Below are 13,343 nucleotides of genomic sequence, written 5' to 3'. Positions count from 1 at the left end.
GCATTTGTTTTCAAATACAAGTTGAGGTGACTTGAGCAACAGCAAATTTACGCAACTGTGCAGCATCATGACACACTCACATGATTTGCCGCCAGATACAGCTGTATATTCTAGCGGAGTATGAATGCAACAGTTCAGATATTCTGCAACCTCCAGCAAATTAATTACGATCAATGTACATGCTTCTTTAGATGCAATCTGAGACATTAATACTGTACAACCATCTACTGAAAATTATACAGAAATACTACCAGCATATTCACAGAAAATGGGGGGGGGGGACGTATGCTTTCTGACTTCCGTAAGTGATGTGCCAAGTCATCATCTTTGCTGGTAAGCTACCAGTAAACTGAAGATGGGAGGGAGGACAGCTGACTTATTCTTCTAGAGAAACATTCATCAACTTCCATATTCAGTTATGTCAGACTGTCATTTCTTTGCAAAACCATCCCATCGTTTCTCCTCTCTTATAACTAAGCAAACGCTGATGCAAGATTCTTGACATGAGGCTCAACTTGCCATAAACTTAAGCTGGTGATTATTGAATAAAGCAGCGCATTCAATTTACCCTTGGTTTCATCCATTCATTTGTCTAAAGGTAGAGGAAAAAAATTAATTAAAAAATTCCAGAAACCACTTTTATTGACTGCTGGGATGAGTTGGCTTGCAATTTATTTGATCTTATAGAAAGAAGAAAAACTTTAAAGAGGCAAAAACCCTTGCTTGTCCTGAATAAGTCTGGATCGATTCAGCAGAATTATCTAGCACATACGATTCATGCTGAGTCCGGTTGACCTGTCCACACCCTTAATGGCCTATTTCATAATCACATAAACGCTTGTTGTCTCATTGGACAAAATGGGTTCTTTTTTTCTGTAAACAAGAAAGGCAATTGAAATTATGTCTCACAATCTGATAAGACAACCCATCTTCTGCTAAACATTTGCATTCTGCTTCACTTAAAGGCAAAAAAGTGGGTGTACTTTGTACTCAGTGATATTATCACCATAATGTCAAAAGAATGCTGTCCGATGTGTTAAACTGAACCGATTCAGATGCACTACCTGTTCTACCACTAATTTACCATCAGGAAAGAAAATATACTGTATATTCTGAAACTTAAACAGGATTTCACACAAACACCTTCATTTTTAAACTCAATATGCTGTATAATATGTAGGTATGTACATGTATGCACCTAAAAGTCAACTTTTAACAAACATAATTTTGGAAGTTTTCATTGAAATTATACATGGAAATCAACATGCATTTTAAAATTCAGATTTGAAAGCACAAAAGTGAAAAAAAAAACAAATGACAGAATTCAGGCTACATAAAGCTTGTATTTGTATTACAAGTTTAGTACTCCGATTCAGCTTTACTGTAAAGTAAACAGCTTACAGCAGCTTTGATCACCACGAATCAGTAAACACTGTTTATGAAAACACAAAAATACTGCTACAAAGATTTGACAAATGAATCAATTAATTTACCTAATAAGATCAAAAGTACTACACATGCATACACAAATTTAGACTACATATTTAAGACCATCATTTTCACAAAGTATTTCACAAGCATTAAAACACTTCCACAACTCCAAACCTTTTTTGCAAAAACAAAAATAATAATAATAATAATACAATTCTTACAAATTATTTATTAAGACAAACTTCACAGGAAACATGAAACTAAAATACTGTTTACATGCAAGTTCTTACAGCAGTTTATTTCAACTTAGTAATAGACTTCAGCTCACTTAACCCCCATAACAAAGTTTTTATCAGGTCAAGAGAACAAAATAAAGAACGATACTCACTTGAGCACTGAACGTGTGTCTAACCCTGATTAAGTAGGCTAAGCACTAAGCAAGAAGTGTGTAACTTTCCTGACAGCAATTTAAAGCTGTGCCAGCCCTGATTTCAAAGTACACCCACTCATGACATCACAACATGGTTAACACTTCACAGGGAGAGGAAACAGGCACAGAGATGTTTGACGGTAATTGTAGACCACTTGGAAAGAACTCAAAATGTGGGACTTTTAGATAAGTCTGCTTTATCCGAAAATGTTGAAGGGAACTATCCCATTACACTGGGATTGGTAATGGCTGAAACATTAGTCTCATGAGGGAAACGAATGAACACATGATCAATTTAACTACTTCGAGGGGAAGAAAACACCAGAAAAAGGAAATAAACTTTGAGATGGGGATCCATGCACTTCATGCATAAAGTTAATAACAATAATTTACTTGGATATAATTAATTTATTGAATATTTAATGCTGAATACTCCACTTCACAACAACAGAGCAAAACAGCCAGCATATATTGATAACAGACAATAGAAAAAATTTCAAAACAGCATTTGGACACTTAACTCACACTTACATTTATTAGACCACAAAAAAACTAGTGGCATCTGCAAATAAGCTATGCTTTTCACAGAACTACCTTTTATGAGGCATTTTTGTTTTTACTTTTTATCAGCTGGCCTTTTAAGAGTCAAAATCAGAAGTCTTGTTTCTCAGATGTGCAAGAATACAAGATCCATACTTGAAAATGATATGACACAATCATACGATTAAATAACACAGCTAGATAAATAAAATAAGTTCAAATGCACACACACACACACACACACACACATATATATATATATACAGTATATACATTTTACATACAGTTTGATGTCTTGTTTTATATGCATGTATGTATGTGTGTATATATATATATATATATATATATATATATATATATGTGTGTGTGTGTGTGTGTGTGTGTGTGTAAAAAGAGCAATGACAAAAATATAACAAGACATCAAACTGTATGCACAGTTTTTAGGACTAATAAAAGAGCATAAAGCAATACGAAGTAGTATGCACAAATTGTAAGTGTGGAAATGTGTGTTCACACTAGCAGAGTAACTACAGATGGGAGGAAGGTTAACAACCAGAATATTAACTTAAAAGTGTCTGATGCTAATGGGGGGAGGTGGGGGGGGGGGCTTTACTATAAAAATTGTTTTGCTTGAAAAATGTGTTTGTGTTGTTTTAAAATTGAATAACATAATATGAAACTACTTGATATCCATTGGAATTAAAGTAGGTTTTAAGTGACCAAATGTTTTAGGGGAACACACACATTACATGTTTTGTTTCTGCATTTATTGTGCTGTAACAGCTGCACGCCGATGTGTCTTTTTAAATAAGTCTAGTCTATAGAACATGATAGTATTCAAAGAGGAAAAGTTAGTCACAAAACATTCTGCGGTTCACATAAGTTTGTAAACTCTACTTTAGTACGGAATAAGTCATATGCCACTTCAGTGCATAACACAACAATCCTCACGGTACTTCAGAAGTACTAAATTAATGTCTTACCTCAACAGCATCAGCTTCTAATCTTCCGTTTCCTTGGACACCTCGTAAATCCACGAAACCTGTCCTCGGACACGACGAAAAGTCCTCCGTGTCTCACTGAGCCCCAAACCAAGCTAAACTCAAGACGCCGACGAAGTAGGTTAGTGTTGTCAAGAGGACAGACTCAAACGTCCTGACGTGCTGGACTGTCCTAAAGTCCAAGCGCACTCATCTACTGTACATTAGGGAAACTTTGCGATAGGTTTGCTTGCTCTGTCGCACGTAACGCGACGCTACGGCATCACTGAGAACTGGTTCGTCTGAGCCACCTTTGGACCGATACGCCAACATAGTTACGGACGCATGCTAGAACGTTTCAAATCGGCGGAAGCGAGTAAACAAACAAATTATTAAAAAAAAAAAATACACCTCTATCCAGGGACTGGACTGGAGAGGTAGCCCACGGACTGCTTCCCAGGAAATACGTCACAGATATACGCAATGAGATGCGACGTCAAGACGCGTCCGCTTGAGCGCGTCACGCGGTGAGCGATTTGCTTGCGCCATCTGCTGGATAGACGCGCGTAGTTCACTTCAAAAACACAAGGTGTTTGTTTGTTTGTTTGTTTGTTTGTTTGTTTGTTTGCTTGTTTGTTTGTTTTTAAGGCTAGTAACAAAAATAGAAAACAAAATACGCAATGAGATGCGACGTCAAGACGCGTCCGCTTGAGCGCGTCACGCGGTGAGCGATTTGCTTGCGCCATCTGCTGGATAGACGCGCGTAGTTCACTTCAAAAACACAAGGTGTTTGTTTGTTTGTTTGTTTGTTTGTTTGTTTGTTTGTTTGCTTGTTTGTTTGTTTTTAAGGCTAGTAACAAAAATAGAAAACAAATATAATACATCAAGACACAAAATTCTTACGATATAAATATTGTATGGGGGTGATTTTTTTAATACTTTATTAAAAGCTTGCAGGCTTGTGTCCATTCAAATTAAAGTTCACTTCATATTTTGGGAAAATGAATCACCTGGATATTTAAATATACTCGTTTTTCCATGTTATGTAATTACAAATATATGCTTAAACCAAAATCGTGACATTACTCTTCATTGTGGTATTTTGATCCAACTAATATGATTTCAGCCTTTAAAATTGTGATTTTAATATTTTGTCCAATGAATTAAAACATGCAAGATAATAACATGAAGGATGTAGTTATAGAAATGACCCATACAATACATAATATATATGATCTGTCAGTTTGACATAAAAAAAAAAATTATTAAAATTAAAGCTCATTATTAAGAATTTCACTTGAAGTATTAGCCTGATTAAGATTCGTTTATTTGTTTTTCAATTTTTTTTTAATCAAATGCATTTTTTCCACTTCATATATTCCTTTTAGAGCTTCTCCAACCTTACAGACTTTGAAATAAAAAATAAATAGCCTAAGCGAAATATCTTGCAAGTACTACAATGACGTTCCCGATAAACCTTGTTTTGTTTTTTATGCATGTGTGTGTGTACGCTACAATGCAATGTTGCTGTATTCTGGATTATGCATTTTTATGCTACAACTTTCGCGAGAAAAAAAAAAGTAATAGTGGCGCATGCGCAGTTCACTTTCAAACCCCAAAAATGTGTTGTATTTTATGTTCGCAGAATAGACTGCATTGCATCCGACCACTGGTGTTTGACCATTCTTCTTTATTTTATCATAAACGTGATCATGAGAATCTCTGCGTATTTTATACATTTTAAATAGGCTATGACTTTTTTTATATTAAGCACAACAGCAGTCTTACCACTCCTCGAGTAGTACGAGGAAGCAAAGCAGCAGTTCAAGTTGGAATGCATATTAGGCGGGTGAGTGCGTCCTCTCTCGCCCATCAGTGGGTGCATCTACCCACAGCTGACTTAATGATGCAGCTAATGAAGCTCCTGAAGCCCAAACTCATTATGGTCACGTCAATCGGGATCACGTTTCAAAGTGTATATTTCATATTTCACTGCTTGCTTGTCATTATGGTAATATTCAAGCATCGTTGGTTTGATGACCAAAGGTCAAGTTATGTTTTATTTGTCAGTACAGTAGTCTTTGTGAAAGGCAGTGTAATGGACTGACAACTCATTATGTAGACGGACAGTTCGTTAGCTATTTGTATTGCATAATGAATGCATTAGAAACTTTTTAAAAAGCTTTTTTGCTCCTTAACCCAAAAGCTACAGTTGTGTCATTCTTATTAGATTTGTTTGCAAAAGTCTTGGACATAAACACAAATTTGATGCATTATCATATGGTCCACAGAATAATTAGAAATCTGGTTTGTTTATTTGTGCATTACTGAGTCTGATTAATCTGTGTATGGGGAAGCATGCAAGATATGGTGGACACTTTACCATCTGTGGCATGGTGGATAGTGTACATATTAAAATGTATTAGAACTGCAGTGCTCATTGACCCAGGTTTAAATTAGTTACCTGTACCTTCTTGTGCTCTCGGTTTTTTTTTTTTTTTTCATTTAAAGGCAACAAGCCCAACATCTATGACATGCAGTATCTAAAGGTCAGTGTTTGGGAGTAACTAGTTACATGTAATGGCGTTATGTAATTTAATTACCAAAATATGTAACTGTAATCCATTACAGTTACTGAGAAAAAAATGTCTAATTAAATTAGTTACTTGTGAAAATTTTAACAATTACAAAGGGGGTTACATCTGAATATTTTCTCTCACACACACACACACACACACACACGCACACATATATATATATATATATATATATATATATATACAGATTCAGTTGATTTTTTACCCTGACTGCTCTAAAATATGAGACACCGATGTTTCAGGAGTTTAGGACACAGAATAGGACACATGCTTATTCAATAACTGTTTGTTTCCTATTTGGGTTTATGTATATGCATTATTTTTTAAGTTTAACTGTTTTTTCCAAGGCATTGTTAGATGCCAGTGTTTCCTGTCATAGCTATGCAAAGATTTGATTTAAAAAACAGTATCAAAGCTATTAAACTTTCTTGTTATGGTTTTAAATCTGTATTTAACCTCAGAACGATCTCAAAGTAAAAAGAGGTGCTAAAGTCTGATTTTGTTGTGGCTGTGCTTTAAAGTTAAATTATTATAACCTTAATTCAAGTAAAGAAGGATTTTGAAAGTCTGACAGTAATCAGTGTTGAGTCCTACTGTAAGGTTAATCCTGCCTGCTTTAAATGTTTGAAAATGATTAACAGTTGAAAACATTTGTTAGAAAAGTAAAAAAAAATGTGATCAGTTGCATTACTTTAATAAAGTTATTGAAATAGATATACTACTTATTACATTTTAAATAGGGTAAATTGTAATCTGTGACCTGTTACATTTCCAAAGTAACCTTCCCAATACTGCTAAAGTTTATTGCCTAAACAATGTTGTCCAAACACTGCTTGATATCTGTTTTAATGGGGAAATTTACTTAGTTTACTTAAAGAAATAGTCCACCCAAAACTGAAAATTTACTTGTGAGTTTGTTTCTTCATTGGAACAGATTTGGAGAAATTCAGCATTACATCACTTGCTCACCAGTGGATCCTCTGCAGTGAATGGGTGCCGTCAGCATGAGAGTCCAAACAGCTGATAAAAACATCACAATAATCCACACCACTCCAGTCCATCAGTTAACGTCTTAAGTGAAAAGCTGCATGTTTTTGCAGTTTTAACGTTATAGCTGCATTATGGCGTTTTAACTTTAAACCGTGGCTTCTGGCAAAAATATGACTCCATAATCCATAATAACGCCTCCTCCAGTGAAAAAGTCCATCCCCTGTTGTCCTCTCACATCAAAATCCACCCACATATTTGTTTAGAACTGTTTTGGACTGTCTCGCTTGTAAACGTTGCTTAATCTGTGTATATTTCTCTTCTGATAATATTGGAGAAAGCAATATTATGGATAGAAGACTCATTTTAGTCGGAAGCAATGGTTTGACGTTAAAAACATCTTAATCGCTTTTCACTTCACAAGATGTTAACTGATGGACTGGAGTGGTGTGGATTACTGTACTGTTTTATCAGCTGTTGGCATTCTGACGGCACCCATGTTGACTTTAAATAATGCTTAAAGTGTTTATTTGTAAATATGTAAAATGTTAGTTTTGTGTTTGAGTTAGCATTTAATTATAAATGTAAGAATTCAATAAAGAGGAACAAATAAAAAGCCTTAGGTTATAATCTTTATAATAGTATCCACAATGTACAGACATAAAGTAATAAATATTTTCTGAAGCTGCTGGCAAACCATAACGATGGAGCCTGGTTCCTGCCTGCAGAGACAAATATATTTTGAAGTAAAATGACAGATTAATAACAGATCAACAATTACTATATGCAATTATTTTTAGCTACCAAAGCATATTTAGTTAAGAGTCCAAATAACGACATTGTTTGAACTAGCTTACCTCTGTGCTCAAGCATGAGTTCACCTTCATACTGAGCCATGCCAAGTGCTTGTCTTTGTTCGCTGTCTAATTCTGCCCACTGCTCCTCTGTCACGGCACACGCTTGTTCAGAGCTCAGCCAAGACAGCTGCGTGGCACTGAATACCACCTGAAATAATGAGAAACATGATGAACCAATGTTGGCAACAATTTGGGGTCTTCCTTGTGTAGATTTTTGGTTGGAACCTCTCAGTTTAAGGTAAGTCATTTACAGAAACACAAATAGCACATTCAAGGCCACTACAAATTCTTTTTACTATACACACAAATGATATTCAAAACTACATGTTTTTTTTTATTGCTTAAACAACCCACCAATCAGGTAATTGACCTAAACTGTGGATGACCTGCACATTAAATGCTGGTTTAAGGTTCACATGGTCCTGCTTGGATGCTTTTCGTAGGACATACAGGTGCATCTCAATAAATTAGAATGTCGTGGAAAAGTTCATTTATTTCAGTAATTCAACTGAAATTGTGAAACTCGTGTATTAAATAAATTCAATGCACACAGACTGAAGTAGTTTAAGTCTTTGGTTCTTTTAATTGTGATGATTTTGGCTCACATTTAACAAAAACCCACCAATTCACTATCTCAACAAATTAGAATACTTCATAAGACCAATAAAAAAAAACATTTTTAGTGAATTGTTGGCCTTCTGGAAAGTATGTTCATTTACTGTACATGTACTCAATACTCGGTAGGGGCTCCTTTTGCTTTAATTACTGCCTCAATTCGGCGTGGCATGGAGGTGATCAGTTTGTGGCACTGCTGAGGTGGTATAGAAGCCCAGGTTTCTTTGACAGTGGCCTTCAGCTCATCTGCACAACTGTAGCCAAATTTCTTGACACGTCTGTGTGTGGTGGCTCTTGCTGCCTTGACCCCAGCCTCAGTCCATTCCTTGTTAAGTTCACTCAAATTCTTGAATCGATTTTGCTTGACAATCCTCATAAGGCTTGTCGGTTCTCTCAGTTGGTTGTGCATCTTTTCCTTCCACTCAACTTTCTGTTAACATGCTTGGATACAGCACTCTGTGAACAGCCAGCTTCTTTGGCAATGAATGTTTGTGGCTTACCCTCCTTGTGAAGGGTGTCAATGATTGTCTTCTGGACAACTGTCAGATCAGCAGTCTTCCCCATGATTGTGTAGCCTAGTGAACCAAACTGAGAGACCATTTTGAAGGCTCAGGAAACCTTTGCAGGTGTTTTGAGTTGATTAGCTGATTGGCATGTCACCATATTCTAATTTGTTGAGATAGTGAATTGGTGGGTTTTTGTTAAATGTGAGCCAAAATCATCACAATTAAAAGAACCAAAGACTTAAACTACTTCAGTCTGTGTACATTGAATTTATTTAATACACGAGTTTCACAATTTGAGTTGAATTACTGAAATAAATAATTTCAGTAATTCTTTTCCACGACATTCTAATTTATTGAGATGCACCTGTATTTACATAAGGAGTGTTACTGCATTCATAAATAACAAAAATGCATGGTTTTAAAAGTGTTTTTTTTTTAAACCAGATGTATGGCATCCTAATGTGGAACCATGACCAAAATGTTTGCCTGAATGTATATGGCTCTAGCAGGGATGCTGTATAGGGGAAGAATTGAAAGATGAAAGTTTTCTGAGACAGTTTTAACATATAAACTGTCTAAAGGTTTAGTCATGTTTACTGTTCTTCAGCAAATTTCATGGGCAACATCCAGCCATTTTAATAGGAAAGATTGAGAATTTCACTTGAAGGCGACAGATTTCCCTGTGCAGATTTTGCAGCTGGTTCAATCACACAGATTTGGTGCGTTGACCAATAGAAAGCTGCTCTGTTTGAAAGCCACTTCTCTGTGAGATATGCTTCATACAATGCAACACAATTGACAATAGACCTTTTTTGTGTTTACGTTAACAGGTTTTTTGGTGAATTTTTTGGGAATGCATGCGATTGAAAATTCTGCATGGAGGCGTAAGATTTCCCCGTGCAGATTTTGCAGCACATTCATACTTGTCACACAGATTAGGCACATTTCCCAACATAAATCTGACTGGTTTGAAGTGACTTCTGTGTGAGCTGTGCTTCAAAAATGCTACACTACTGACAATGATGGGCAATAAATTTTGTCAGTAGCGTAGAGATGTATGAAGCACTTCTTAAACAGAAGTTGTTTTAAAATCAAGCAGCTGTTGGTCAGTGCATCCAATTGCAAAAGTGCATGACCGACATGAATATAAGCGTAATCTGCGTGGTGAATTTTTTTGCCCCACATAAAACACTCAGTTGCACCAATTCTTAATGGAATGACTGGATTTCGTCGAGCAGCGGTACATGTGACCGCACCTTTAGACAATTAACAGAAGGATACAAAGTGAAGAGAATGAATGAAAACAGATATCCATCACTCACAGCAAATTTTCTTGGAGGTATTAGGGTTATTGCTGCTGGAGTAAGTCCATCCACTTGCTCTTTTATTAGTGCAGACAACACCATATCCTCCAGCCCAGCTGAAGACACAAAATCATTTTGTCTTATTCTTTTTATAAGCCTGCCCAATTTGGCATGTGTATATTGTCCATTGAACTGATTGAAATCAGTACCTGCCAAAGTCCCAATCTCAGTGAAGACCTCAGAGCCCCAGCTGCTGACTGGACCAAAGCCCAGAGGATTGGATAAGCGTGACGTCAACGCCTCGGTCTGCTGCTCTGAACACGGCAGTACCATCTCCCCCAGAAACAAAGCGGCCACACTAATAGACACAAACACAATGCTTTCAAAGGTTTTGTGGTGAATCGTTTTGTATTTGAATTGTGTGAACTGATTTTCCCCCAACCTCAGGTTGAACGGGTCTAGACAGGAAATTTCAGAGGAACTGAAGCCACAAAGCAGATGTCCAAAGGAAACAAGCTCCATCACACCAAGTTCTTCAGGCTTTTGTTTAAGTTGCTTCATTATACCAAGGACAACTGCTCTCATCTGTTAGAAAAAAACTAGAAGTAATGTATCTTTCCTGTTTAGGACTTCAGGCTAATCCGAACAACTGAAAACATACTTTCTTTGCATTCCACCCATTGAGGTCCCCCAGATGGGCCACCACAGCCAGATTGGACAAGTTGACAGCCTGTAGGTCTCTTTCGCCCATCTCGGTCACTATACAACCCAGTTCCAACACCTGTTCTGGTTTAAGCTGCCTCACTGGCTTATACACCTAAAATAATGGTTGTTGTATGAGATAAAGCATTTGATAATCAACAAACAAAAGCATTTGGACAAGCATAAGCGGCTTAACCGGTCTGAGTTCCATCCAAAGTGCTTCACGTTGCTCGGCGTCAAGTGTGTCATCTTGACCGATGAACTCAACACACATCTTCAGCTCCCCCTTCTTCATTCGATTCAGCTGATAGGACCTCCAGGCCGATGGAAACGTCCCTTTAATGTCTGCACAGCTTGGAATGGTCCCTAGTAAGCAACAATATACGATTTACCTTTCCGAAGAAGTCAAATAATATCTAATAGATTCTGTAAATGAATACAGCACACAACTCACCCCTTCTCATCCACCATCGACCTTTAACGATCCTGTGGGTGAGACCGTTCATCTTTTCCCGTAATCCTTTATGGTCTGAACAAGCCTTTCCCAATTCGCTGTTTTTCCAAAGCCACTGGCTCATCAGAACCTGCTCAATTGTGTCTTTACCTAACTCACCCTTGAAGGAAAAATGTAGAGGTTTGACGTGATGATATCCTGCACAATATTGAGCTTTAGTTGAATGGAAAGGCCTGTGTTTCACTTACCAGTGGTAGGGATCTTATCTGCTGAGGTGAAAGGGTGAACAGCAGTCTATCCACATGCTCAACATCCCCAACCGTCCATGTTTTCGGATCTCTGTAGCAAACAATAGGGACTGTCAAATTCCCAGTACAGATGAAATTTGTATTTTGCTTGCAGTGAGGAGCTACATTTTGAATGACTTTGTCTCACCCCAGCATGCTTCTCTCTGTGAGCAAAGCTGCTATTTGTCTGAAGGTGTCAGAGGGCAGGCAATATTGTTTCAGCTCCTCCAGTCGCAGTTTCAGAGCCTCTTGGTCCATGTGAGCTAACACATCCCTGTCCAGGAAAGGCAGAAAAGGACCGAGCATGTCCATGGAGGCCCCGGTGAGCCCATTTTCAGAGATGCCCTGTCAATGGAGACAAAAGGATGGAAAAGAAGGAATTTTGAAAACAATGTGTATTTATTATCTTAATGTATATTAAGTCTGCACAATCTGATTATTTGGCATATTTGACTTGTAATGGATTTGGCATACACTACAATTCAGAAGTTTGGGGTCAGAGATTTTTGCTTTGTTTTTTAAGAAGTTAATGCTTTTATTCAGCAAATATAGGTTTGTGTGATACTGAAGACTGCAGGAATGACTGCTGAAAATGTAGTTTTGCCATCCCAGGAAAAATGTAAATATATCAAATATAAAACAGTTATTCTACATTGTAATAATATGACACAATATTGCTGTTACTGCATTTTTTAATCAAATAAATGTAGCCTTGATAAGCATAAGAGACTTTTCAAAAACATACCAAACCCAAACTTTTGAACGGCACTGTATATGACTTTCAGTTTTAACAAAAACCTGATCCAAACCACATTTATATAATCCACATTTTTAGAAATGTATTTCTGCATTCTGCAACAGTAAAATTAGATTTCACGTAGGGTTTTTTTTCCTCTCTAAAAAAAAAATAAAAATTGAAATAATTTGGTGCCAATGCCAACTAAAGGATGAGGGAATCAGTCGTCTGGGTCACTGTGAAACTTTTCTGAAATGTTCTACTGCATTGACTTCAATCATGAAATGTTGAAAATCTGCAATGATTTTGTGCTTACGAGTGCATCGATAGCTTTCTCTGCTAGGGCCGTTTGCTTGTGTTTTGGTAGCTGGAGAAAGTCAATGAAGTGTTGTCGAACATGGTCCAGTACACTTATGAGTGAGGAGTTAGACAGGTGCTCCATCATGGTCAGCCTGAGAGACAAAATGCAACGGTAGGACCATGAAAGTAAAAGAACAACAAATGAGAATCTGTGTAGTCAACCACTGATCTTACGGTAATCCTGCAGCAAATGAGGGGTCCAAGTCATTTAGATCAATATCAGGCCGTTTCCGTAGCTCCACCACAATGCATTTCCTCTGTTGAAACATAACATCAGTGTTGTTCATTTCCCACTGACACACTCAGTTATGTCATATACTTTTATTAATGAAATACATTATTGGTGGGGAATGGGATTAAAAGTGCCATGAGCTATGTTAAATCATCTTACTTAAAGGGATAGTTCACCCAAAAATGAAAATTCTGTCATTAACTGCTTACCCCCAGGGCATCCAAGATGTAGGTGACTTTGTTTCTTCGGTAGATTTTTAACTCCAGCCGTTGCAGTCTATCAGTCGTATAATGCATGGCAATGGTAACAAAATCTATGAGAGTAA

General features: G+C 37.0%; 1 protein-coding gene across 4 annotated transcripts in view; it reads right to left on the bottom strand.

Annotated features, from left to right (window-relative positions):
* Positions 1 to 7,594: 7,594 nt before the first annotated feature.
* Positions 7,595 to 13,343, bottom strand: part of LOC107662276 (stereocilin) — a 21,121-nt gene continuing 15,372 nt past the window's right edge. For all 4 annotated transcript variants that reach the window (XM_016452236.1, XM_016452235.1, XM_016452237.1 and 1 more), the window contains 12 exons: positions 12,961 to 13,043; positions 12,743 to 12,878; positions 11,839 to 12,035; positions 11,652 to 11,742; positions 11,404 to 11,563; positions 11,146 to 11,315; positions 10,909 to 11,064; positions 10,690 to 10,832; positions 10,457 to 10,605; positions 10,266 to 10,363; positions 7,823 to 7,970; positions 7,595 to 7,687 (listed from right to left, as the gene is read on the bottom strand). In XM_016452236.1, the coding sequence (XP_016307722.1) occupies positions 7,599 to 7,687; positions 7,823 to 7,970; positions 10,266 to 10,363; positions 10,457 to 10,605; positions 10,690 to 10,832; positions 10,909 to 11,064; positions 11,146 to 11,315; positions 11,404 to 11,563; positions 11,652 to 11,742; positions 11,839 to 12,035; positions 12,743 to 12,878; positions 12,961 to 13,043 (1,620 nt within the window). In that variant the 3' untranslated portion in view covers positions 7,595 to 7,598. The remainder of the gene's footprint in view (positions 7,688 to 7,822; positions 7,971 to 10,265; positions 10,364 to 10,456; positions 10,606 to 10,689; positions 10,833 to 10,908; positions 11,065 to 11,145; positions 11,316 to 11,403; positions 11,564 to 11,651; positions 11,743 to 11,838; positions 12,036 to 12,742; positions 12,879 to 12,960; positions 13,044 to 13,343) is intronic.

This window comes from Sinocyclocheilus anshuiensis, unplaced genomic scaffold (assembly GCF_001515605.1).
Source record: "Sinocyclocheilus anshuiensis isolate Anshui unplaced genomic scaffold, SAMN03320099.WGS_v1.1 scaffold579, whole genome shotgun sequence".
Taxonomy (NCBI): domain Eukaryota; kingdom Metazoa; phylum Chordata; class Actinopteri; order Cypriniformes; family Cyprinidae; genus Sinocyclocheilus; species Sinocyclocheilus anshuiensis.
The sequence above is the reverse complement of the archived record's forward strand: the minus strand, read 5'-3'. Positions and strand labels throughout refer to the sequence as shown.